General features: G+C 54.2%; 1 protein-coding gene and 1 non-coding gene across 3 annotated transcripts; one reads left to right on the top strand and one right to left on the bottom strand.

Annotated features, from left to right (window-relative positions):
• Positions 1–2,183: 2,183 nt before the first annotated feature.
• On the bottom strand, positions 2,184–2,386 carry LOC128775993 (small nucleolar RNA SNORA73 family). Its single transcript, XR_008420969.1, has one exon. It is a non-coding gene; the product is annotated as a small nucleolar RNA SNORA73 family (small nucleolar RNA).
• A 4,699-nt stretch (positions 2,387–7,085) lies between these two features.
• On the top strand, positions 7,086–21,143 carry AGTRAP (angiotensin II receptor associated protein). 2 transcript variants are annotated; one of them, XM_019461389.2, is made up of 5 exons: positions 7,086–7,227; positions 15,146–15,180; positions 16,916–17,021; positions 17,906–18,080; positions 19,462–21,143. In XM_019461389.2, exons 1-5 carry the CDS (start codon positions 7,201–7,203, stop codon positions 19,575–19,577), a joined length of 459 nt encoding a protein of 152 aa, XP_019316934.1. In that variant the 5' UTR covers positions 7,086–7,200; the 3' UTR covers positions 19,578–21,143. The 2 variants fall into 2 exon arrangements, with proteins under 2 accessions (XP_019316934.1, XP_019316933.1); XM_019461388.2 differs by having other exon boundaries at positions 7,088–7,227; positions 17,906–18,101.
• Positions 21,144–27,027: the final 5,884 nt, after the last annotated feature.

Below are 27,027 nucleotides of genomic sequence, written 5' to 3'. Positions count from 1 at the left end.
AGGGAGAGTCTTCAAGGAGCCTGACCGGGGCCTCTAAAAGTCAGCCATGGATGCTGCTGTAAGTTCGAATTGTGTGCCAATGGGACAAATACCCTGGAATCAGTCCCCCTTTGACTAATCACAAAAAACAAACGTGTCCTCTAGAGTGGAGGCCTCTCCCACCTCCCAGCAATGTCCAGGCACCTCCAGAAAATCCAGGAAAAGGGATGTAGCAGGATCATCCAACCTGACTCCCTCTGGGCACATGGCTCCCCCGGGACCATGTCCCCTTCCTGGCTCTGAGTAAATGGTGCTGTGGACACAGTGATTTTACTGGTGAGTCATAATGGCATTTGATAGTGTCGGTACGTGCATCAACCGAGGACTGGGCTGAAGACAGGGAATAAAGTCTGGGAGCCCAAGAGAGCCACTCCCACCCCAGTCCTACAGGGTCCCATTCGGTTCCATCAGCTCCTGCCCCGTTTCCTGTAGTCGGTGGGCAGCAGCTGGCCCTCAGAAGGAGAAAGAAGAGTATGGCCACAGATCCAAAGGCCAGCACTGACCCACAAAACTCCCACGCCTTCCCCAACCCCGCCAGACCTCAGGCTGAGAAACACAGAGCCGGCAGGTTACATGTGACAAGCTAACACGCGCCCTGGAGGATGGGTCTCCAGATCAAAGCCCCCCAGGGGGATGTGCCACCAGGGGCCATGGCTCTGCTTCCAGACCCTTCTCTAATGTGCTTCTTGCGGAGGGCTCTGCATTGTGACAGGCGCATGTGACTTTCAGATGGTGTTTTGGTGATGTTCTCTGCTCTCTTTCTTCCAGCTGGATTTACCCCCTTGGGAAAGGAAGTGGCTGCACCCCCTCACAACGGTGGGCCTCCCCTGGGTTAAGAACTGAAGGACAGGGGGAAATCATCTCCAAACCTTTTCATATTCGGAGCCTCCTTTGTGCCTCACACAGCGCCGGGGACTGATTATCACTGTCCCCATTGTCTCGATGCAGAAAAAAATGCGGAGGGATTGTCATAGATGCAAAGTGGCAGCGCTGGGGAGGGGAGGGTGTTGAAGCTGGGAAGGTGGTGGGCAGCAGGCTGAAATGCCGAGGTCTTTGCTAGTAGGAAAGGGGGGGATGGGCTTCTGCTCCCCATCAAAGGGGTCTTCCCCGGTGCATCTGTTCAAAAAGCATTCACTGTGGGCCCAGACGTGCTGGGAGACGCCGAAAGACACTTGTGGTTTTCTTCACAGCAGGAGGGTAGCTATTTGCCTACTGAGCATTTATGAGGTTCCAGGAGCTGTGCCAGGAGGAGGCAAGGCAGGGATCCAAAAACACCCACCTTTACCCAAAGGAGCAAGCAACCATGGGAAAGCGATGGCTGTGGTCCTGACACAGGCAGGCCGGGACTAAGAACCCAGAGTGGGGTGGGGGCGGGGGGGGGGGCGCCACAGACCCAGCCAAGAGAGTCCTTGGCTCCGCGCAGGATAGAAATCAAATGCATGCCAGAGAGAGTGAAAGCAGAGTTTAGTTTAATGAATAGCATGAGTGACAGAGTGTAACAGATGGGAGTGTCTGGGAGATGCGGAAACCAAAGGAGAGTGAGTCTCATGGTTGCTTCGAGTGGGGGCGGGGCGGGGGCGGGGGTTATACTGGAAAGGAGCCTAGGGTAGTGTTCCTTCGGGAATCCAGGGTAGGGTCCGATCAAAGATGAGGTGGGTGATGGGCAAATAACAGGAACTATTTTATAAACCACCGGAGGGAGGAGGTGTTGATGTCAACATCAGCCGGGGTTTGTTCGAAGCTGATGCCCTGGAACCTGTTTGGGATCTGGCTCCTCTTAGGTGTTCTCAGGTGTTTGAGGCCTAGGACAAAGCTTTTTTGCTTCCCCCCCTAGAAGTGGGAACATCGCTTCTTTGGCTTGTTCAGAGGCAAAGTGTAGAACAGGAGTGAAGGGGGCGTAGCAGAAAAACAGAGCAGATAGAGCCTTGCGTTATTTTTTTTTAACTTTATTTATTTTTGAGAGAGAGCACGAGCAGGGGAGCGGCAGAGAGGGAGACAGAGGATCCAAGTTAGGCTCTGTGCTGAGAGCAGAGCCGGACGTGGGGCTCGAACTCAACTCACAAACCGTGAGATCATGACCCGAGCTGAAGTTGGACGCTCAACCGATTGAGCCACCCAGGTGCCCCATTTCTTTTTTTCTTTTTAGATGTTTCCTGCATGGTTTGTCCCCTCAGTCAGCGTCCACAGGGCTCTGAGAAGCCATAGGAATATTCAAGTGGAGACTGTGGACCCGGCTTCATCTTTAACATTATGGAAAAGGACGATACATTGTTATGCCCAGAATTCGTGATCCCCAAAGACCACCAGGGAGCCGAGTCCGATGCAAAAGCAAAAGAACCTTTATTCGAGCTAGCTCGAGCTCAATCCCCTACCTGCACCGACGCAGCGGTGAGATACCAGGGAGAGAGAGTGAGTTTCAAAAGGACAAAGGTTTTATTGGGGCCTAGGGGCAGTTGGTGAGGTAATGGCTATGGCCTCAGCCGATTGGCTGGGGAAGGGTCCGAGTTCTGTTAGGCAGGTGAGGGGGGTGGGGGGTTACTCAAGGGGAGGAGGTGTGGTCAAGGTGAAGGACACAGAACAAGATGGAGTCGGCCGGCGTAGGCCCGCTCTTTCGTACATCATGGGGCTGAGCCCCTATGCTCCCTGTGCCACCCAGACGGCACCCGGGGAGAGCGACCTCCCGGGATACCCACGTTGCAATGCCTCTGATTAAACAGCATCACCCCCTCAAAACGTTCTCCAGAGATTTCACCTTTCCCCCATCCCATACCACACAAGTGAATTTGAGGAAAGCCTATTTATAAACCGGTCATGGCTCAGTCAGTTAAGCGTCAGGTTAAGCGTCAAACTTCAGCTCCGGTCATGATCTCACAGTTTGTGGGTTCGATTCCCACGTCGGGCTCTGACAGCTCGGAGCCTGGAGCCTGCTTCGGATTCTGTGCCTCCCTCTCTCTCTGCCCCTCCCCCACTTGTGCTCTGTCTCTCTCTCTCTCTCAAAAACAAATAAACATTAAAAAAAAATTAATAAAAAAAATAAAAACCAGCCATTGCTGTTGACTCTTTTGGGTTCATCCACCTGATCCGTGCCTCATTGTTCTAGGAGTATGGGGGGTACATATGCTCACCTTCATCTCCAGAATCACGGAAAGGGCTTGTACCTGGGACGGAATCCTTGGCCCCCAAAGACAGAACTCCAGGCAGGTTCACATGTTTTCTTTACAGGGTTCCCATGCAAGCTTTGCTAATTGCAACTTGGGTTAAGTCATCCAAACTGTAACAATGTTTCCATCAACAAAGTAGAAGTTTCTACCCTAGTGAGGATTAAAGCCATGATGAGCCTTTCCAAAATGGAGTCCCAGTAGCTTCCCTGCCTTAGGTGTGGTTTTTTTTATTTTTTTAATCTTTATTATTTATTTCTGAGAGAGAGAGAGAGTATGAGCAGGGGAGGGGCAGAGAGAGAGGGAGACACAGCAGGCTCCATCCTCTGAGCTGGTAGCACAGAGTCCGACACGGGGCTTGAACCCACGACCCGCGAAATCATGACCTGCCTGAGCTGAAGTCTGATGCTTAACCCACTGAGCCACCCCAGAGCCCCTCCCCGCACCCCCCCCCCCCCCCCCCCCCCGCCTTAAGTGTTTTATCTGTTATCTGCATCCCCCACAACCAGCGCCACTGACCCAGCTTCCTGGACGGAGCCTGACGCTGAGGATAAGCAGGGGGTTGGGCGGCAGGTCTTTCAGATGTCTGTGATCGGGGGTGGGGCACACATATTCGTTCAGTTGGTGTATGTCGGTCCATTCCCTGAGTGCCTACTAAGGCACCAGGCAGGGGGCTGGGCACTGAGGATGTCACACCCTCCTAGAGCTTACAGTCTAGTTGGGGGGTGGGGGGGGCAGATAATAAGCAGTAAGCAAGTACACTGATAGGGCAACACCTTCCGACAGTGATAAGTGCTACGTGCTACAGAGAATAAAAGATAGGACGCTGCAATCACCTTGGAAAGTGGCCTGGCAATTTCCTCTAAAGGTAAATATGACCTGCCATATGATCTGGTCATTCTGCTCCCAGATGTTTACCCAAACAGGTGTTCCATAACTCTCCCCTGAATGAATGAATGAATGAATGAATGAATGACTCAGTGTTCTTCATGTCTCTCTCTGTACTGAAAGTGCAAAGATAAAACTTGGCTGAGGCACACACGGTTGGTGAGGGACGCGACAGATTTAAACTTGAATTCCAAAACTGTGCTCACTAAAGCTATGACCCCAAAGCCTTGTGGGATAGGATTTGGGGAGGGGGGCATTTGTCCTTCCATAGTCGGGACTGGGTCATGGCAGAAACTCTGACTCCTTTGAGAATAGTCACTTTCCTTTGTTCCTATGAGCTACCCCCCCCCACCCCCAACCCCAGCCAGCTGGGTCTTCTGCCCCCTCCCCCATGCCTCTGGCCCCAGCTGGTCGGGATGAATGCAGTGTCACTGTGTGAGCGGCAAGGACCTTCCACAGACCCAGCCTTGTGCTTCATCCGCAATCTGTCTTGCCTCCTCGCCTCCCTCCGTCCTTTGCATCCCAGCCAGGGCTGTATTTTCCCTCCCAAGATGGAGGCAGTGGAACCGAGGGGCTGAATGTCAGGGAGGGTCCCAGAGCCAGACCTCCTCGGTCCCCAGGCCAGTTTCATACCCACCAGTGATTTGGATAATCTTTCCAACTTCTCTTAACCTCCATCATCTTACTGTAAATAAGGATCAGGATAGCACCTACACCATGGGGTCATTGTGAGCATTTACTACAGAACGCTTTTCACACCGTGGGCCACAAAATAAGTACTTAATAAATGTCAGTCTTAATCCTAGGAGTTGTTTTTTATTTTCTCCTTCTAATGGGATTGCAGTCTTATTACACCCCTACAGGCTTGGATGAAACACCTCTAGGATCTCAGGCGGATGGGGACTTTTTCTTAGAAAAAAAAATTGATAAATAATAATATAGTGTTATAATATCCACCATTTATTGAGGAATTACTCTCTTCTCGGTATCCAACAGCAATAATTAACAATAACTAATACTTAATGACAATAGCAGCCAATCCTGATTTAGTGCTTACTATCTGCCAGGCACTATTCTAAACGCTTTTTGTGTATTAATTACTGACAACCCTTTGAGGAAGTTACCATTACGATCTTCCTCTTACACTTGCAAAAACTAAAGCACAGAGAGGTGAAGCAACTTGCCCAAGTTCAAACAGTAAGTGGCAAAGCCGGGATTCAAACACCTGTTCCGCTGTGTGCTAAATCACAAAAAATCAAACTAGGTGTAGCTGTTTACCAGCTCTCAACCATGGTGGCCAGTTTGCGCTTCTCTGCCCCCTGGGCTGGAGGACTGCATCTCCAAAAGGGCATTAAATTAGGCCAGTAGGCCCTGGAGTCTTGCAAAAGTCTCCCTTCATGTCCGGAGAGAGTATGTGTCTTGTTTTTGTTTTTGTTTTTTTAAGGTTTGTTTGTTTATTTGGAGGAAGAGTGCGTGTGTGCAGGCGCGGGGCAGAGAGAGAGAGGGAGAGAGAATCCCAAGCAGCACAAAGTCCCAGTTGGGGCTGGATCCCATGAACCGTGAGATTATGACCTGAGTCGAAAACGCTTAACCGACTGACTGAGCCACCCAGCCGCTTCCAGAGGATGTGTCTTGATTTGATCTCAGGACCCTCCCACGCCTCACCTCCCACCGCCAATCCCAGGTAGTTTTGTAGCCTCCCATGAGGTTTCTCCCTCCTAAAAGCAAGAATAAGCACTCAGACGCATCCGAGGGGGTCTCTTACCCCAAGTGACTCTAATGGAAGCTGGTGCTCTCCAAATGAAAATTTTCTCTGGTTACGGGTGAAGGATGAGGTGGGGAGGGGGATGGAGGTAGGGAGAATTAATGTTCCTGTCTGGGTTGGGGAGAGGGTGGTCAACAGTCTAAGAGGGGTGCCAGGTAAGATGGCCCTTTCCTTCCTCAATTCTTTCCATTTACAGCTGAGGGGCAGACAGTGTTTAGATAAAATCTTTTGCTCTCCAATCTTCTTCTTTCTGGAGACAGTTGTGTCCTGTAGGTTTTCTGCTGGTTTTCCAGCTAGATTTTCCAGCTAGCTTTTGGTATACTGACTCAAGTGGGCCCAACCAGTATAGTGATAATAACCTTCTGTTTCGCTAATAACAACAGCTCATGTGTATTGCTCACTTACTAAGTGGTAGGCACTGTTCTGGGCATTTTACCTTCACAAAGACACTATCCGTGATCAAATTTTAGCTAGGTTCCTCTGAGCCCTCTTCCAGACTAGGCCTGGCCTTCTGTATCCAGCCTATCCTTGCTGGGACTGCAGAGCCCTAAGAACCCTGCTAAATCAATTTAGTGAGACTCTCCCCACCCTTGATATCTGATCACCGTCCATATCTGATCAAGTTTCCTATCCCCCACCTTTGGTGTCCTCGCCCGCCTTTAGCAAGAATCCTGTTGGGTCAGTTTAGCAAGAATCTCCCTACCCTTGATGTCTGTTCTTGGTATTTTCCATCCACTGACCCTCCCTCTGCGCCTGTCCTTGCTGTCCTGGGAGGTGAGCTTCCTCAGGCTTCCCCATTGCAATACCCCTACGGCAACAGTCTTCCTTACCCGTCCAGCAAGTGTCAGAATAATTTTTTCATTATCAACAGGAATCAGTTCATTTAACCTCACCAGGATCCTATGAGGTAGGTATTGTCAGTGTCTCCACTTTGACGCCAGGAAGCAAGGAGGGGGGTACCCGCAGGGACGAGACCAGACACCAGCTGTGGGCACCTGGACGTTCCCCCCAATTCTTCAGCTGCAGGTGGTCCCCTCGATCCACCTGTCAGGTTACTAACCAGGCGAGATACTGCGCCCTTGGCGACACGAACCCCAGCGTTCTCCAACCGCCTGCGGGAACTGCCTCCGAGGCGGCCGGAGCTGGAAACCCTGAGGAGGGCGGGCGCCGCCGGACGCCGTCTCCTAGCAACGGGGCAGCGATCACGTGGCCCGCCTCACGTGGCCCGGAGCGGCTCTGGAGGTGGAGTGGCCGAAGCGGGGCGGGGCGGGGCAAGGCAAGTTTGCGCCCGGAGTTCGGAGCCCAGGAGCCCCCGCGGCCGCGGCGCAGGTGCCCTCCGCCTAGCTCGGGATGGAGCTCCCTACCGTGAACTTGAAGGTGGCGACGGGCAGGGAGGGGCGCGGGCGGGGCGGGCCCTCCAGAGTGTGTCGGGCGTTTGCTTTTTTTTTCCAAGAAGGATTTTAGAGGTGAGGGGATCAAGAGCTTGGGACAAGAGGGGTAGTAGAGAGAAAGAGTGCGTGGAGCCGAGCCGGGAAGGAGATGCGCAGACCGGAAAAGGAAAGGGATCCAGGGAAGGGCCGGCAGGGAAGACGCGAGGGAGCTGGAGGCGGCGGGGGCGGGAGGATCGCTTCGGCCCAGGAGCCCAGAATTCCCCCTGGAGAGGGTGGGAGGGGCGGACTTGGGGGCGGGCGCTGAGAGCACGACGGGGGTCTCGGCGGCTGGACACCTGCCCTTTCCCAGAGAGACGGGGGCAGACCTTTCACCTGCACGCCCAGCACCGCCCTGCGGCTTTGTTGGCTTAATCGGGTTAAGAAAAGCCGAAATTCCCAGACGAGTGCTTTTTCCAAAGTTGATCAGTGCAGCGTCCCTGTTTCTTAAGAAAACGGGAACTCCGAGAGAAGTTACTTAAAAGCAGAAAACCCCCACCGTATACACTTAGGAGGACGCTGAGAGCCTTTCTGGGGTGTCTTCATTTCCTGTGGCGTGTCCTCAGCTCCTCAAGATGCCAGCGGCTTCTTCATTTTCTCCCCGCCCACCGCCGGCGGCCTCCGCTTCTGGGCTGAGTTTGCCAGCGAGGGGCTGGGACCTTTAGCTCTGGGCAGCAAGGTGTGAGCCTTGGGCCAGACCTGCCATTTTGGGTCTGGGCGCCCTCCCCCTTGAGGCTATATCCAGGAATGGCCTCTTACTCCCCAGTGACGAAGCACTTAGCACGCGTGGCGTCCAGCACCAAAGGAATCTAACGCCTAGAGGGCTACAAGACAACACGTGATCCGTCTGCGGATTGTTAGACGGGGTCGTGTTCGGACTCCACATGGGCAGGTTTTCCTTAATGCCATTTGCCTCCCTGAAGCTTCCAGCCTAAGAGGTTTACAGGAGGGCAGCTGCGGTTTGTTGGGGTCAACATCCCCTGTGTTCCGGGCAGTTGTGAGTCAGTGCCGGCTGCCTTTTCTCTGATGACAGATTTGCCTACAATAATCGCTAGGAGAGAATCAGGTGAGGGGCAGAGCTGCGGGAACGGAGAGGGCAGGGAACCCTCCTCATTCCCAGGAGCCAGGTTGTTTACTCGATCGCAGCCACCTTCGATCGCAGCCACCTTCTGAGAAAGCCAATACTGTCACCTTTTTACAGAGGAGCAAACTTCCGGCTCAGGTCCGATAAGTCACCTGCCGAGGTCCCACAGGGATTCAGTGGCAGAGTCAGGCTTTGGACCAACTGGGGTCAGACTTCAAAGCCAGGTCCTTTCCTGGCCTCCAGTTAGGACTGACTTCTGCCTTGATGGTTTCCATCCACTGGGGGAGCCTTAGTCCCTTTGGGGCTTCCTTTGTTTTTGAGCAACTTCATGTGCCTAACAGGCCAAATGCACCCACAGGTTATGTCCTGGTATTCGGTGCCCCAGAGTGACATGGCTGGCTGTTCCCTAGGCAGAAACAAGACCCCATGTTTCCAAAGGTCACCGATGCTACCAGTCAGAGATAAGGAAGTACTAGGAGGCTCTGAGGGGACAGGTTTGCCAGGTAGCATACAGGACATCCAGCTGAATTTGAATTTCAGACCAACAACGAGTTACTTTTAGGCATAAGTATTAGGCAATATTCGGGACATACTAACAAACTGTTTATTAACCAAACTTCAGAGTTCACTGGGCGTTCTGTCTTGTTGTTGTTAAATCCGGCCACCCTATAGAGAGCGGCTGTTGACTCCTTCCCTGGAGGCACCAAAGTGGGATGTTCTGAGATCAGGACCCCCGGGGAGCCGGGAAAACGCACCCCTGTGGCCCCGCACCCCCTCATTTCATACATTCCTTGGCAACTGGTTGGATGCCGGCTTGTGCCCAGCCCAGCCAGAGTGGTCAGTGGTGACAGGTGAAAGAAACAGCTGCCACAGGCCTTTTACCCAAAGGGCAGCCCCTAACCGAGCCCCATCCGAGAGGCAAGTCCTCGGCTGCAGAAATGACATTGTGACAAGCTGAGAACAGAGTAGACTTGAGTCCATGAGGTCTTGTGAGAAAAGATCTTCGGGAGGAGGGGCCAGGGAATAGCAGCATTCGGTTAAAAATTAGGAAGCCGACTTCCTGACGGGAGTAACGAGGATGGCCGTGTGCTGAGGGCTGCCTCCCTGGCAGGCACTGTGTTGCGTGTTTCACGTACCTCTCTACCTCCCTGTGCCGCTAGATCCACATGACAACTCTATGACCCGGGCGTTATTGTCCCTACTTCACAGATGAGCAAACAGCAGTTCCAGGAGATCCGGTAACTTGCCCGAGATCACACAGCTTCTACATCATGGAGCCAGGATCAGATCCAAATCTTTGGCCTCATTGCCCAGGCAGTTAACCACCGCCCGACTCTGCCTCCCCGCTGTGGCGTTCCTGACGTGGGTCCCTCAGCCTTAGCTGCCCTGGGCGGTCTTACTGCCTCACGTAACAGGCTGCTGAATGTTTACACAGGACTCATAGAACTATATTCCAGACATTGATCTGTAGATTGACCTTAGCTCTGTCTACCACCTGTCTAGGAATCTCCCCCACACCCAACCCCATTCGTCCATGGGCCCTCTAGTGGCAAACAAGGGGTCTAAGTCATGGTCCACATGACCACTTGGGTTCCCCTTAGCCTTCCCTTCTGCTTAAACCTCATTTCCATCCACCCTTGCCTTTCTCCTCCAGATCCCGACCGTGTAGCATAGACTTTGCTACTTATTAGCTGTGTGACCTTGAACAGGTTTCTTAACCTGAGTATCAGTTTCCTCGCTGTAAAAAGAGGATAAAAATAAACGCTACCTTCTAGGGTGCTAAGAGAAGGATCCAGTGGTCCAGAAGTTGGTGGAGCATTACATTTTTTTTTAATGTTTATTTTTGAGACAGAGAGACAGAGCATGAATGGGGGAGGGTCAGAGAGAGAGGGAGACACAGAATCTGAAGCAGGTTCCAGGCTCTGAGCTGTCAGCACAGAGCCCAACGTGGGGCTCGAACTCATGGACCGTGAGATCATGACCTGAGCCGAAATCCAGGGTCGGACGCTTAACTGACTGAGCCACCCAGGCGCCCTGGGGCATTACATTTTTATTAGCAGAAAAACTCAGACCAGACAGACCGATTCGGAGATTTGCATCTGAGCTCTCTTGTTTATAAGTGTTCCAGTTTGGGCCAGTGACCTAATCTCTCACTGCCTCCGTTTCTTCACAAGTAAAAGAACCTTCATACTCTCTCCCCCATACAGTTGCAGGGTGACATGGTCCAAGTGTTCAGGGCAGTGTAGACACATGGCAGACAGGTCCTCATCAGTAACAGGAATTGTGTTATTGACGCTGTTCCAAGATGCCTGTTCACGGGGGTACTTGGCATGACTGGATACGTACAGTAACTATCAGACGCTGTCTCTCTACAGTTGAGGCACCCCGCTGGGACATATGGGGACATAGGTATTGCCTCCATTTCACAGAGAAGGACCCTGGGGCACAGACACAAAGGGACATGGCCCCTGGATCAGAACCCAGGTCTCCAGTCCAGCATCCTGTGACCCCTGGCTGCCATGGCCCATTGGCCCTCCCCTCCCCAGTCTTCTGACACATTGGATGCTGCCTGGGGAAGAGCCAGGCAGGCCCCCTGTGCCGAGCACTGTATGAAGAGTCCAGGAGCTCAGGTCTCTGTCCTCTTGCCCAGCCAGGAAGGGCTGCCCAGGCACGTTCTCAGAGCCCAGCGCCCCCCCCCCACCCCGCCCCATCCCCCAGTCTCTCAGGCAGTACCTGAGAATCCCTGGTGTCCCCTTGGTTCCCAGAAACCTCCCCAACAGCCGGCAGACAGTTCTCTGTGCTGAGATGAGTCACTGTTCCCTCCTGTGTTGGGAAGGGCAGGGCCCATTTGGCTCGGTGTCTGGTTGGAGCTCTCCTGGACTCTAGGCCTGGGTGGGCGTGTCCTCTCACTACAAAGATGAGGAAACTGAGGCTTAGTCTTCTGTGGGTTCCTTTTCCCAGGGCCTTAAGAGACATGATCAAAAGGTGCTTAATTTCTTCAGTATTTATAAAACAAAAATGATGTCTGTCACATGGTGGGGACACCCTGTGTCTTCAAGGATCCTCAGTATTTCCAGGTTGCACTCTTTTCTTCCCCAAACAGATGGCATAGTTTTGGACGTTAGGCAGGCGCTCGCTGCATTTACAGGTCTTTTCGGCTCCAGGACAAATCTTTATCTCACAGGTGACACAGAGCGATTTCCCCACAGGCTTGCCTGGGCATCGGCGGGCACCCTGGGGGCCTGCTCCTCATCCAGCTCCCCTTAATCAGGCAGAGCTCTGCGGGGCCCGTTGTGTGCATGGTCTGAATGGAGGAAGCAGAGCACTTGGAAATTAAGACGGTTCCTGGAATAGAAGCCAGCAGTGCGGAAGGCTTAGGTGTTGATTTTCAGGAGGAAGGTGGTGATGTGAGCCGCCTCCCCTGTGCTGTCTTTCTCAGTGTCTTCTCTTAGTCCAAAAGCCGGACACCAGGACTCTCACGACTGGTCACGTGCTGTGGCCTTCGAGGCAAGACTTCTCCCCTCTTGTGGGTAGGGTTTCCTGTTAAGACAGACCGGGTGGTGGTGGTTAGCTCTTGAGATAAAGATCAGAATTCTTTCCCACACCTCCCAGGCCCAGCCCTGCCCACCCCCCAGCTTCCTGTCCGTCCTCTGCTCTCCTCTTCGGTCCGACTGCATTGGCTTCTTTTCAGTTTCCAGAAGGTTCCATGTTTCCTTCTGCCACAGAGCCTTTGCAGGCTCCGTCCCTTCTGCTTGAAAGGCTCTTCCTTGATCTTTGCCCCTAGTTAATCCCCTGCTTAAAAGTCACTCCCGGGGCACCCGGGTGGCCCAGTGGGTTGAGCTTCCGACTTTGGCTCAGGTCATGATCTTGCAGTTCGCGAGTTCGAGCCCCGTGTCGGCTCTGGGCTGACACCTCGGGGCCTGGAGCCTGTTTCGGATTCTGTGTCTCCCTTCTCACTCTGCCCCTTCCCTGCTCGTGCTCTCTCTCTCTCTTAAAACTAAATAAACATAAAATATTTGTTTTAAAGTCACTCCCTCAGAACCACCCCACGGCCCCACCCCACCCGGCTGTAGAATGGGTCTCTGGTTCCTTTGCTATCACCCTCCTTCTGGAAGAGGTTCTCACTGGAGCCTTCGTTTCTAAGGTGATGATCTGATCAGCAGGTGTCCTCCACCATGTAAAAGTTCTGGAAGGCTCGCAGGGCACCACATCTCCTCTGCTCACCGTTGAGTCCCCAGGGCGGGTGCCTAGCAGGTGCCAGGGATGCCGGGTTAAAGTATAAATGCCTGAGAAAAGGAGCACCATGAGATCGCATCTCTTAAGCCTCTGGGAAAAAACAAAAAAACAAAAAAAAACAACCTATGGCAGGGGTACCCGCGTAGCTCAGTCAGTTAAGCATCTGACTCTGGATTTCAGCTCAGGTCGTGACCTCATGGTTCATGAGATCCTCTATTTTCTCATGTTGCCCTACTTTATGCCCCGTGTCAGGCTCTGCACTGACAGCACGGACCCTGCTTGGGATTCTCTCTCTCTCTGTCCCTCCCCCCTCTCAAAATAAATAAACATTAAAAAGATAAATAAAAGGAAAGGGTGCCTGGGTGGCTCAGTCAGTTAAGCGTTGACTTCAGCTCAGGTCATGATCTCATGGCCTGTGAGTTCGAGCCCTGCGTGCCCGCTGTGCTGACAGCTCAGAGCCCGGAGCCTGCTTCGGATTCTGTGTCTCCCTCTCTCTCTCTCTGCCCCTCCCCTGCTCACGCTCTGTCTCTCTCTGTCTCAAAAATAAACAACATTGCAAAAAACATTTTAACAACCCCGTGGCAGACTAAGACTTCTCTGCCTCAGTTTCCCCATCTTGGTAACGGGAAGAGCACATCTGCCCAGGCCCAGAGAGGCCTGGCAGTCAGACAACACTGGGCTAATGGTCAGATTTGAATCTGTTGAGTGGCTCTGCCACTGACTTACCTCTGAGCCTCAGTTTTCTCAACTGTAAATGGCACCTCCACGGACTGTAAGAATGAGGTGCGTCCGTGTATAGAAAGTACCTAGTATGGGGGTCTGACACTTAGGAAGCGCTCGGTAGTAAACAAAGGTAGCCAGTCATGAAGATTCCTTTTTCTTTTTTAAGTTTTATTTATTTAAGTAATCTCTACACCCAACGTGGGGCTCAAACTCCCAGCCCTGAGGTCAAGAGTCGGATGCTCTAACGACTGAGCCAGCCAGGTGCCCCGCGAAGATTCCTTCTAGCGCCAGCCTCCCATACTGTACAGACTTGTTTTTTTCAGAGTCTTGGGACCTCCATAAAGTCAGGAGCATCAGTCCTTACAGAACTATTCTCCTAGTCTGTTGAGCTTTTGGGCCATGGCACCAAAGCTTTTTTGGTTCACTCGCACTGGGGCGGAACATCCCAGCCATCTGCTCTGGATTTCACCTCCCCCATGTGCAGAAAATGTCCACATTTGTCGAAAGTTCAAATGGCTTTGCTCCGCTGAAAGCCTGGGCCTCCGCTGCAAAGTTGGGTGCCCCGGAGGCACACTTACAATTGAACTCTGGTTTTACCACTTGCCATCTATGGAATCTGGATCGACTTGATATTCCTCGGAGACTAGTTTTCCCATCTGTAAAATGGGAATGATCTTTTATTTTATTTAATTTTATGAAGTAATCGCTACCCACGCAACGTGGGCTTGAACTCATGACCCAGAGATCGAGAGCTGAATGCTCCCCCAACTGAGCTAGCCAGGCCCCCCAAAATGGGAATGAGCTTCATGACTGTTCCAGAGGCTGTTCTGAGGCCCCAAAGAGGTTGTGTAAGGCTTTTGGCACAGAGTATGTGCACAGTAAGTGGTAACTCCTCTCGAGGGGCTTCTCCCTCCCTAGCCAGGGTTCTTTCTTGCAGGTGGCAACCCCCACTTCTGCCCTTTCACCAGTCCAGAAGCCGGGGCCGTTCACTATACACCCGTGCTCTGCCTGCCCTGGCTCTCCGCTCTCCGGGCCGGCGGGCACGCTATCCCCTCCCCATGCTCTCGGCATTCCCCCCCTCCCAGCTTGACCCCCACAATCCCTTGAGTAACTCCTTCAGGGTCCCCCATCCACCACTGGGACCCCATTGAAGCTCCTGACTTGGGGCTCCTGGCCCCCCATGGGTTCAGCACCACTCCCTCTTCCCCTTCCTGCCTCCCCGTTCCTGTTGTCACGCGCCAGCTCAGAACACCTTTCTCTCCTCCCCTTTGCCTGGCAGGTCCCCGCTTACCCCTTAACACCGAGTGCCCTCCTTCGGAAACGCCAACTCACAGCCGCCCTGCCCTCCCCATAGCATCTGCTCCCTCCTCCGTCTGCTTTCCAAGCAGGGCCCTTTTGATTACCAGGAGGAGAGACCAGTTCCAGTAATGGGGGCTGTGATTTTAAGGACATCTGGGGCGATAAGAGGGGTGGAATAGTGTAGACATTTAGAAAAGAAGCCAGAGGGATTTTTTTTTTTTTTTCTTAAACCATACCATGTTACTTCGTTGCAGAAAAGCCTTTGGTGGCGTCCCCTCCATGCACTGAGGATGAAATCCACGTTCCTTGCCGAGACCCTCAAGGCCTGCCTCCCCACCCCCACCCCTCCCCCTGCTCTTCCCCTCCTGTATTTGCGAAGCCCTCTTAGGTGCTAGACAGGGGCTTGCGTCCTGTGTTTTCTGGCTGCAAAAGCTCCGCCGCGCCCCCCGGCCCCCCCCCCCCCCCCGCCATCTGGTGGTCACATTCATAGATCTTTTCTTTCCCTCTCCCCTATTCTGTGCCGCAGACGATCCTCCTGGTTCACTGGCTGCTGACGACCTGGTGAGTGACTCCACAGGTGTCCCGGCTCTGTGTCCACCTGTCTCCCGGGATCTGGGTGCACATATCGCCAGGGTCTTGTCCGTGTGTCGCTTGGGTCTTGTCCGCGGGTCTCCTGGCCAGTTCCAAAGCCAAATAGCACCTCCGCCAAGAACGTCCTCAGCAAGCTCCCCACGTCCCAAGAATGTACGAGGGGCAGGCAGTTTCCAGAGGAAACTTAGACCCCCTGAGTCATTTTCTCACCTGCACAATGACGGTATTACCGATACCCCTCCTTACCTTGTAAGGTCGCTGGAAGGTGAAAGCATAGCTTTAGAAACTGTCATAACCGCTAACATTTATTGAGGGTGTCTCGGGGCCGGCCGCTGGGCTGAGCGCCTTCTGTGGCTTAGCTCAGTGGCTCAGCAAGTAGATATTGTATGAGCTGAGAGACGCAGGGTGGTCACTTGCTTGGGGACAGACCCTTACTCTTCCATCACACTCCTGCCCAGAGATGGCAGATTCAGGATTAGATGGACCCGGGCAGGTCCTGGCCCAGCCAGGGTCCAGCCGGGTTGCCTTAGGCAAGTGGCCCACCCACCGCTTGGGGCCTTGGTTTCCATCTGTCAGATGGGTATATGGATGGCGCATCCCTCAGGAGCTGTGGGGGAGAGGCGTGGCAGTGCTCATCCCACACTCCCTGGGGCCACAAAGGGAGGCTCGAGGATTGCAGGGCTGATTTTCATTATTGCCGCCTAATGAAATAGACGGTTGAGCTGCTGGGGAGATTTCTCTGCCAAACCAGGACTGGAAACAGGTGAGCCTCTGTGTGCGTTTTGCAGACTTCAAGGTACACCGCCTGCGTCAATGGCGGTGTCTTCCAGTGTCTTCTGGAAAAGGGCTAAGGCTGTTGGAGTTCAAATCCCAGCTCCCCCACTTAGAAGCCGAGTGGCCCTGGGCACGTTACCTGATCTCTCTGTGCCTCACTTTCCTCATGTTTAAAAGCGAGGCCGGTAATTTGTGCTCCCTTTCTAGAGTTGCGAACATAAGTGCACATAGATGAGTTCCTTTAAAGCATCTAGAACTGTGCTAGTCGCTAGCAGGGCCTCTGTGCTAATAGCGTCATTGGGTTGACAGGTCGTAAACACATCCGTCGGGAGTTGGTAACGATCCCCCAGAACAGAAGATACGGGCGGGTGTTGTGTTAGAAAGTGACAAGGTGGTACTTAAAACTAGGTGGTCGGGGAAAGAGTCTCAGAGGTAACGTTTGGGCTGAGACTAAAGTAACACAACAGGGCCAAGTGTTCAGGGTAGAGGACACAGCACGGGCAGTGGCTGGGCCGTAAGAGAGTCTGTGTCACGGGCCGGATCCCACAGGGCTCCTTAGGCCACGGGAAGGGTCTGTATTTCACTGCAAGTGGGATGGGAAACTACTGGAGAATTCTTAGCAGGAAAGCGACATCATCGCCCCTGGAAGGGCAGGAATGGAAGTGAGAGACCGGTGGGCAGAGGCCACAGAGATCAGTCCGTGGATGTATCCAGGGGAGGATGGTGTTTTGGAGCTGGAGGGATATGGCCGGATTCGGGGTCCCTTTGGGAAGTGACGCCAAGGGGATTTGCTTGCTGACATTTCCAGGGCAGGGGAGGTGCCCTGGAGCCGGGCAGATGGCACGTCAGAGGGCCCTGAGGCCCGGGAGCTGGAGGGGGCGGGCACCTGGGGGGCGGTCACCTCATGTGACTCCGGTGCCTCTTCCCACAGGGGCTGCATAGCGTTCGAGGGCCCCTATCCCTGGGCAAACTTCACCATCCTGGCCTTGGGCGTGTGGGCCGTTGCTCAGAGGGACTCCATCGACGCCATAAGCCTGGTGAGGCGGGGGACGCAGCGAGAGGACTGGCTTCAGGGTGGTCGCGGCCCCCCCCCGGTCTCCCCCTCACCCATCCGGATCCTCTCTCCTCTTCGTGCCCCCGTTTTCCATTCTCTAAAGCCTTGTGAATAAGCCCACCCAGGCTACCAGCCCACGTGTGTCTTCACTAGCCTGGCCTGCTTCTCGGCCTGCCGGGCTCAGAGCGCCCCGAGTCTGCTCAGGGCCTTCCCCGAGAGAGTGGCACGGGTGGGGTCCCCCCAGGCGCCCCAGAGTGGCCGCTCCTCGATGGCACTGGACCCCTTTCCTGTAACCCGCCTCTAGGTTCTGGTGGGGAGGGATGTGGCTGGAGACCCACGAAGAGGGAGCTCCTGTACTTACGAGGTCAGAGTGGACACAGCCCTGCTGAGCTCTGTCATGGACACCCGGTGGGCGGTGGGCGCTCCAGCACCGGCCCGTCAGGATGACCGAGGAAGGGCTTCCCTGGTGCTGGAGACAGATTGGGTGAACTCCAAGGGACCTCTGTCTTGGAGGTTCTGGAGCTAAGTCTCGTGCCCCATCATGGCCTCAAGGGCAACAGGGGCAGTGGTGGGGGGTGGGGCTCTGGTGGAGCCACAGGCTAGGTCCGGACCGGGTCCCCGCATCCCCACGTCCCCGTACTCGGCGCTACAGTCCTCGGGCAGGCGCCTCATCCACAGGGTCCTGCCTGCTTGCTGATGTGTTTTGCAGCAAAGCCTGAGGACACAGGAGGGCACAGACAGAGCTTCCGGTCTGGTATATGGGAGGGGTGGGGGGCGGGGGCATGAGGGCATGATAGGGCGCCGGCACGCTCTTAAGCCCTGGTGACACATGGTCACCACGGGCCCTGCGCCTGGCCTGTCTTGCAGTTTCTGGGTGGCTTGGCGGCCACCATCTTCCTGGACATCGTCCACATCAGCATCTTCTACCAGCGGACCGGCTTCTCGGACACGGAGCGCTTTGGTGCCGGCATGGCCATCCTCAGCCTACTCCTCAAGCCCTTGTCCTGCTGCTTCGTCTACCACATGTACCGGGAGCGCGGGGGTGAGCTCCTGCTCCATATTGGTGAGGCCACCACCTGCGGCCGGCTCCCTGACTGTCCTGTCCCCGGCCCAGGTGCTGGCAGCGCCTTCCTCGTCTCCCCTGACTCTGTCTAGCCTGGCCCACAGCCCCTGCCCGAGTGGGCCGTCCTTGCCCTGGGGACAAAGGCTCAAGGTGCAGGGAGGAGTGTGGTGTGGATGCTGAACCCCAGGCCAGGAGGCGTACAAGCTCCGGCTTCTGCTGCACCAGCCCTGTGCTCCCAATCCAGCCTGCTGGGAGCTTTCCCTGGCATCAGGCCGTGGGCAGAGTTGGGGGTGGCGACCGGACCCCCCCTATTAGCCCGAGCACGGATACAGCTCGGTGTGCCCCAGTTCCGAGGCAGCTCTGGGCGGTAGCAGCCTGGAGCCTCCCCTCCTGCCATGTGGGGTCTGGGTGGCCAAGGAAGAAGGTGCTGGCATGGCATGGGCCACGGGAGCCTCGGCTGAGCCCCGGGTGCTCTCCCTGCTGACATCTGTGTCACCCCGCCCCGGCCCACCGCTACCCCTCCAACACCGGCTTTGAGCTATACCCCTCTCATGGTGGCCAGGCCGTTCTCCTGTTCTCTCTGACATCTCATCTCAGACAAGTAGGGGGAGGCTGGGGGGCAGTCTTGCCCGGTTCCGTCTGGAGAAGAGAGGCCCAGAGGGGCCCATGACCTGCCCAGGGGAGCAGCCGGGCCAGGGCAGGGGTGGCCTGTGGCCTCCCCCTGGCTGACCTCAGCACTGCCGGGGGGTTGGGGGAGCCAGTAACGTTCCTCCCGTTGGACACATGAAGGAGCTGGCGCCCTTAGCCCTTGGGACCTGCTCCGGATCACGGGACAGATGTGCAGGGCAGGGATGGGAGGGAGGGCATGGGCACCTCGAACCCTCTCACCTACCTGGCACCCCCAGCCCAGCGCTCTGGGCTCTGCGGCTGTGCCAGCTCTGGGCCTTCTGGACGCAGTAACACGGTGTCCATTGTGCCTCGGAGAGGAGCCTGTGGGCCCAGGGCTGGGCACCCTCTCCTCGAGTTGCTAAGCGTGCACTGTGCAGGGCCAAGCGTGGTGGCCGAGAGCACTCGTGCTGCCTTGGCTTGACTCTTAGTGTCCCCAGCTTCAAGCTCCCTGCTCGCAGGCAAGTCAGTCCACCTCTTTGACCCTCAGTTTTCCCGTCTGTAAAGCGGGGGCAACAAGACGCCTGCTCTGTAGGGATATGGGAAGATTGGCTGCACATATGCCAGTAGCTTGGGGGCGGTGCTCTCGCCATCCCTGTCCCAGGGCCCTCCTGGTGGGGGTGGGTGGGTAGAACATCGCGAGTCCTCACCCTTCATTTTTTTCTCCCCTACCCCCATGTCCCCCCACCCCTAGGTTTCCTCGGACCGTCACAGGAGCGCAGCGACTACCAGACGATTGACTCATCAGAGGCACCCGCGGACCCTTTCGGAGGCTCGGAGAGCAGGGGTCACGCCCCGCAAGGGTACTGAAGCCAGGCTGCTTTGCCGGGCCCCAGCCTGGGGCCAGTATGACAGACCGTGGAGGCGGCTCAGGCTGCACCACCTTCCTTGCGCCTCGGATGGTGTTCTAGATGCCCCCCCCGCCCCGCCCACCTTGGACTGTGTTCTCCTGTTCCTCATCTCAGGGGTTGCCTGAATCAGGTGCCCCGAGTGGCCAGGAGCCCCATGCATACCTGTCCCAGACTCCCTGAGACCTCCTCTCCCTTCAGGGTAGCTCACTGGCCCGTGCCAGTGAGGCTGGGAACCTGGTCTCTCCTCACCCGCCCGTGCAGCCCCAGGCCGAGCTCCGCCTGGGCCAGGCCTTGCCCACAGTTTGTTGACCCCACCCGCAGAAGCTCTGAGAGCTTTAAGTGGTACTCAGCCCTCAGTCCCAGGAGCAGTGCAGCGTGGCAGTGAGGTCCCTGGGCTTCTCGCTGCCTGGTCGCTCGGTGCTTGGGGACCTTGGGGCCGGAGACGGAGGGGTGTCGGCAGCACCTGAGACCCTCTGCAGCCTCCAGCTGCCCTTCCCAGAGCCACGGCATTAAAAGCTTGGGGAATCTGTAGCTGGGTGTGTTTTGAGCCACGTTTAATCTCCCAGCCGGGCTGGGTCCGGGACCTGTCATTCCTGAGATTTCTCCTTTGAGTCCCCAGGGAAACTGGGCTTAGTTGCCAGTTCTGTCGTGGCGGGAGGAAGCCTGGGCTCACGACCAGCTGGGCCTGCCGTGCACCCAGCTTTGCCCTCGCCGGGGCCTGGGCAGAGGAGGGCCCTCTTTGGTGTGGCAGACGGGCATGTGTGTCTCTGAATCAGATGACTTGGGTATTGGTTTGAATCCCTCTCTGCCACTTCCTGGCTATGTGCCTTTGAGCAACTTAACATCTCTGACCTCAGTGTCTTCTGGAAAAGGGCTAATGCCCGCCCGGAGGGTGATGCCACACACAAAGAGTGCAGTGCCTGGCCCTTGGAAAGTTCCCGAAGTAACAGCATTGGTGGGTTGCTCCTTGAGCCTGTGATGACGTGGGGTCAGTAGGCAAAGGGTGACATCTCCCTGGCAGACCCTGTGTCTTGGTGTGAGGGCTGAGCAGGACCAACACCTGTCCAGAAGCCCCAAGCGTCCCGTGGCCAGGGTCCCGCTCCACTCCCACTGGACTGAGTGTTGATCTCCGGGCCTCATGTGCCTGGACTTCCCCAGGCCGTCCTGGATTGTCCCCGGCACAAAGAGATCAAAGCCTAGTGCACAACCCCACCATCCTCCTGTGTCCATCTGTCCTAAGGGGCTTAGTGCCTGCTGCGGCAAGTGCCTGGGGCTGCAGGGCTGAACCCTGGTGCCTGCTCTCAGGGAATAGACATTAGGAGTCCGCTGTCAGGAGGCAGGAGCTCCGAAAGGAACCTCTGGGACCGAACCTGTGCTCTGGCCCAAGGGTTGGTGAGTGGCTGCAGCTGTAAGAAACCTGGAACTAGCTTCACCATCAGAAGGGGACGGATAGATAATCCGTGCTGTATTCATCCTGTGGCTATGGTTCAGCAGTTCAAATGAATAAACCAGACCAATCTCTTTTTTTCTTTTAAAGTTTATTTTATGAGAGAGAGCGAGAGTGCAAGCAGGGGAGGAGCAGAGAGAGAGAGAGAGAGAGAGAGAGGGAATCCCAAGCAGGCTCCTCGCTGGTAGTGCAGAGCCCATCGTGGATCTCGATCTCACAAACTGCAAGATCATGACCTGAGCCAAAATCGAGAGTCGGATGCTCAACCAACTGAGCCACCCAGGCGCCCCAGACCTATTTCTTATGGACATCGGTCCCCCTGTTGTGAGCAAAACAGGTTGCAGAATGGCGTGTGCAATATGAGAGTGTTAGCATGACTTTAAAAACCTCCAAGCAATCCTGTATGTCGTTCATGAGGGTACGTGTGGTGAAATATTGAAGAGTGGACTGGAAGGAAACACCCCTCAAGGTCATGGTTGAGGCGGCCTTGGGTTGGGGAGGGGTGTGGCCTTCGAGGAATGGGACTAAAACCCAAGTTCCAATTCTCTGGTTTCTACCAGTTCCTGGCACATGGGAGGCCTCCAGTGGGCACATGCTCCCGTGTGTATGTTGTGAATATGTCAGATTTCCAAAGGGAATGAAAAGGTGAGGGGGGTGGGGGGGGGGGGACAGCTAAGAGAGCCTGTGTCAAGCAGAGGGGATAGTATAGCCAGAGATCCCTCAAGTCTGACCGGATCTTTATGGGGGGCAGAGGAAGGTTCCTATCCTAGGTGGGCATCCCCAGAAGCAGACCCTGAATGCAGCGTGTGACTCAGTACAAAGCAAGGGAGCTGGGCTTTCCGGTCACTGGCCAAGGGCTGCTCCGGGGGCGGGGGACCGTGACTTAAACTTCCAGGCTATTCTGGCGCCCTGACCATGCAGACCAAGTGGCCCCAGGAGCCGGAGGACTGTCCTGCAAGAAGAGTGCCATCAGAGGCCCAGAGAGAGCGAGGGCCACCGGCAGGGTGCCCCCTTTCCATGCAGCATGTCTCAAAACTGATTTTGTAACATCCATTCAACAAGCAGCCAAGAGCCTATGGGAACTGGGAGGCTTCTAGATGCTGGGCTACCAGAATCAGACCAAAAAAAAAAAGCCCCAAGTGTCAGGGGATTGCACCTGGCGTGAGGTTGCAGGCAGGGGAACAGCTCATAGGATGGCCTGAGCGGCTGTGTTCCTGTCCAGCCTGTTACCGGGCATGGCCAGGAGGGCCAGGAGGCCGATCGGCTGGAACCAAGGGAGGGATGGAGGAATGAGGTCAGAAAGGCAGCAGGGACCAGCTGGCAAAGGGTTAGTAGGTCATTTCGAGGACTTTGGCGCCTTTTTTTTTCTAATGTTTATTTTTGAGAGAGAGAGAGAGAGAAAGTGGGGGAGGGGCAGGGAGAGAGGGAGACAGAATCCGCAGGAGGCACCAGGCTCTGAGCTGTCAGCGCAGCGCCCGATGAGGGGCTCGAACCCACAAACCACGAGATCTGACCTGAGCCGAAGTCGGACGCTTAACTGACTGAGCCACCCGGGCGCCCCAGACTTGGGCTCTTTCTGAGTGAGATGGGGGCCACTGGAGGGCTTTGCACAGAATGGGACACAATCTGACGCTCTGAAAGGACAATGTTGGTGGCTTGGGCTGGGAGGTGGGGGTGGGGACAAGTGGCCACATTGAGCAGAACACCACGCACCGGGTATCAGTTCCAGGAAGGACATCAGACAGCTCTGCCCGCTGCACCCTGTGGCCAGAGGCACCCGGGAAAGGGATGCAGTCCAGCACTGGATGAATCATGCTTTGCTCACGCTGAGGAGGCAGCAAGATGAATTTTGGCGGTTGGCAGCAGTCCCCCGTGGCCAGCAGGCCTCTCCCAGTAACTGGCACGGGGCCAGTGGCTCGCTCTCCCCGCCTTCCTGCCACAGTGGCAGGACGCTCCCCTCCCCGAGAGGGAGGAGAGGGAGAGGACAGATCTAGCAGTGGGGCTTGGCCGGCTGCCCTATGACACGCACCCGTAAGCAGAACAAAAGAGCTCACCTTGGGCCTGAAACCGGGAAAGATATTCCCGCTCGAGGTGACAAGGTCAGCACGGGCTGTGTGGGGTGGGCTCTTTATCTCTTGGTAAGGAAGTGTTCCAGCCTCAAGGCCCCTGTTACCAGGCATGTGGGGTTGAAAGACCCCATGGAAGGGGTGCCCGGGGCGGGGTTCAGTCCGTAAAGCGTCTGACTTCCGCTCAGGTCAGGATCTCGCGGTTGGTGGGTTCGAGCCCCGTGTCGAGCTCTGTGCTGACAGCTCGGAGCCTGGAGCCTGCTTCCGATTCTGTCTCCCTCTCTCTCCAACCCTCCCCTGCTCTCTCTCTCTCTCTCTCAAAGTAAAATAAACATTAAAAAAAATTAAAATAAAAAAGACAGCATGCAAGAGACTGCCTTTCCCCACAGGGCAGCTCAGGGGTATGTTTTGGAAACTGCCCGCCCCAGGAAGCAGATTTCCTCCTGCCTCTGGTCTCTGGCTAAGGAGGGCTGAAGCCACTGGTCTGGTTCCCAAATCCTGTATTTCTTGCTTACACAACGCTGAGCCTTCCAGATGAGGGAGCCAGAGACGAGCCCTCCTCCTCCTGGGAGAGATCGAGGTCTTCTATTGGCCCAAACTAGACCAGAGCCAGCCATACATGCGGGGCCCTTGCTTTGGGCCCGGGGGAACGAGTCTCCAGAACAGCCTGGAAGTTCCAACTCTACCAGCCTCCCTCCAAAACAGCTCTAGAGCCAGCAAGGCTTGGTCAAATCCCTACTGCACCCTGTGACTGGCTGTATAAGAGACAGGACAGTGTCCTAACCTCACCGTGACTCAGTTTCCTCATCTGAAAAGTTGGATAATAATAGTGCCTGACTCAGGGATTAGTAAGGTCTGAAAATGTGTCACGTCAGTGTTTCTCATTACCTGTGTTGCCACGTTTAATTATTCAGAGAGAGGGAGGGAGTGAGGTAAGGAAAGAGTTTTCCTCAACCCTTTTAGGGTCACTGGCTGGGTCTGAAAAGTGAACTGACAAAATTACCCGGGAAATCGTGTACGTTTTATGGGACGTTTACACGTCTACGAGAACCTTCACAAGAGAAGGAAGGCCTGAAGTGACAACAGCAGGAAGCGTTTCTACCTTTCACACAAAGAAACAAATGTGTGAGCGGGGCGCCTGGGTGGCTCAGTCGGTTGAGCGTCTTACCTCGGCTCAGGTCATGATCTCGAGGTTCAGAGTTCGAGCCCCACGTCAGGGGCGGAGGTCTCTGGCACAGAGACTGCTTTGGATCCTCTGTCTCCCTGTCTTTCTGCCCCTTCCCTCTGCACCCCCGCTCGCTTGCTCGCTGTCAAAAATAAATAAACATTTTTTAAAAATGTGTGAAGAACCTACAGGACAAAGGGGTGTGGGCTGGGGTAGTGAGCGGTGAAGAAGTGTCTAGGGATATAAGGGTCCGTTTAACAAAGGTTGGTTTCTACAGATTTCTTGGCCATACGTTCCCTGTCTCCGGTGATAAGAATGTCCTCTTTCCTCCTGGTTCAGGAAGGGTAACTTTCACGTAGTAGATTTGGGACCAGTTTCAGGAAACGACAGGGGGAGGGGTCAGAGTGACTTTCCTGCTTCTGCCATTTTTTCAAACGCTCAGGTTAAGATGTCCATGATGCCAAGATGTCCACGATATCCAAGATGCCGTATTCTGGGGGTAGCATGTCGTGAGTCCCATCACCAGTCTGTCTGACCGCCCATTCCTTTATTGATTCATTATTAGTCCTCTAAACATTTATTGAGTGCTTTCTACAAGTTTTGAAAAAATCGTCAGGAAGGAACACAGAGGTTTTCCTCTGGCAACAGCAGACCTCTGTGGGTCCAGTTCTTCAGGTAGTTGAGGGCTTACGTTCATACCTATTAGTCTAGCGACTATGGACAGAGCCAACCCGTTATTATAAAACATTATCAGGGCACCTGGGTGACTCAGTCGGTTGAGCGTCCGACTTCGGCTCAGGTCATGATCTCACAGCTCATGAGTTCGAGCCCCACATTGGGCTCTGTGCTGGCAGCACAGAGCCTGGAGCCAGCTTCAGATTCTGTGTCTCCCTCTCTCTCTCTGCCCCTCCCCTGCCTGTGCACGTCCTCTCTCTTTCTCTCTCTCAAAAATAAACATTAAGACAATTTTTTTAATGTTTATTTATTTTTGAGAGAGAGAGAGAGAGCAGGGGAGGGGCAGAGAGAGAGGGCGATGCAGAATCATAAGCAGGCTCCGGGCTCCAAGCTGTCAGCGCAGAGCCCAGCGCGGGGCTCAAAGTCACAGACCGTGAGATCATGATCTGAGCCGAAGTCGGATGCTTAACTGACTGAGCCACCCAGGTGCCCCTAAAATATTTTTAATTAAAAAACAAAAATCCCAAAAGCAACCAGGTAGAAACGATGTTGTCCTAAAAGAAATGACAATTACACTGGCAATTGATGTCTCAACAGCATCAAAAGGAGTCAGAAGACAGGGAACGATATGTTCAAAGTGATGTGAAAAATAACATAAACCTGAAATTGTGGACTAGGAGTTATCTTTCAGGAACGAGAAAAATAAAGGCCTATTCAGAGAAATGACAATAGGGTTTATCACAAACAGACCTTTGATACAGAAACGTATAAAGAATCTTCTTGTAGAAGAAGGACATTTTTCCATGAGGAAGATCTGCCATTCACAAAGGAAACAGTAAACATGTGGCTTAGTGTTCAGAAAAATGCTGGTATATTTCAGGAGGAGCTCACCAGGGACAAAGTGTAATAAAGACCTTTTCTGTCTGGAAGGAGAGTAAACACTGGATTAACTTTAGGCTTTGTTAAATTAATGTCTTGGAGAACCACTGAAAGAATAGAAGTAGAATGTGTGATTTCCAAGACACCATTGGAGGGAAAAAAGGAGGAAAAAGAAAGCCTTGATCAACTCCTTTGTTGTTGCTATGTGAGCAACTCTTCAAAAGGCAAGAAAGGAGAAGAAAGAAACATGAAGTCTGACCACTAGCTAACACAAAAATAGATGTTTTCATAGATACACATCATGATCATACCTTGTAAATGATTTTCCAGGAACTTCCAGCTCTATTGTGTTTATAAAAGACACACCTAGGGGCTCCTGGGTGGCTCAGTCGGTTAAGCGTCTGACTTCGGCTCAGGTCATGCTCTCACAGTTCGTGAGTTCAAGCCCCACGTCGGGCTCTGTGCTGACAGCTCAGAGCCTAGAGCCTGCTTCACATTCTGTGTCTCCCTCTCTCCCTGCCCCTCCCCCGCTCACACTCCGTGTGTGTGTGTGTGTGTGTGTGTGTGTGTGTGTCACTCTCTATCTCTCTCGAGAATAAACATTAAAAATTTAAAAATTAAAAAAATAAATAAATACAAGACACACCTAAAATATAAGAACACAGGAAAGCTGAAAGTACAAGAATGAAAAAAGTTAAAGCCTGGCTGGCTCAGTCTGTGGAGCACAGGACTCTTGATCTCAGGGTTGTGAGTTCAAGCCCCACGATGGGTGCGGAGATTACTTAAAAATAAATCTTAAAAAAAAAAAAAAACTTTAGGGACATCTGGGGGCTCAGTTGGTTAAGCATCAGACTTCGGACTTCGGCTTGGGTCATGATCTCTCAGTTGGAGGGTTTGTGTCCCACGTGTCCGGCTCTGGGCGGAGCCTCGAGCTCTGTGCTAAGCCCGGAGCCTGCTTCGGATTCTGTGTCTCCCTCACTCTCTGCCCCTCCCCTGTTCACACTCTGTCTCTCCCCCCCCCCCCCAAATAAATACACATTAAAAAATAATTTAAAAAAAAACTTTACTAAATTAGTATCAGACCAACTTGCCTTTAAGGCATAAAGTACTACTTGAGATCAAAGAACACCAAGATCTAAATAACAAACGATTCCATCCACCAGGTTTAGGAGGAAAT

This window comes from Panthera pardus, unplaced genomic scaffold (genome assembly GCF_024362965.1).
Source record: "Panthera pardus isolate Hobbes unplaced genomic scaffold, ASM2436296v1 HiC_scaffold_11, whole genome shotgun sequence".
NCBI lineage: Eukaryota > Metazoa > Chordata > Mammalia > Carnivora > Felidae > Panthera > Panthera pardus.
The sequence above is the reverse complement of the archived record's forward strand: the minus strand, read 5'-3'. Positions and strand labels throughout refer to the sequence as shown.

Excerpts from the sequence above, each read along its gene's own strand:
- AGTRAP (XM_019461388.2), top strand. The coding sequence starts at position 7,201 with ATGGAGCTCCCTACCGTGAACTTGAAG. Across the intron at positions 15,181-16,915 it reads CACTGGCTGCTGACGACCTG|GGGCTGCATAGCGTTCGAGG; the intron begins GTGAGTGACTCC and ends CTCTTCCCACAG. Across the intron at positions 18,102-19,461 it reads TGAGCTCCTGCTCCATATTG|GTTTCCTCGGACCGTCACAG; the intron begins GTGAGGCCACCA and ends CCCCACCCCTAG.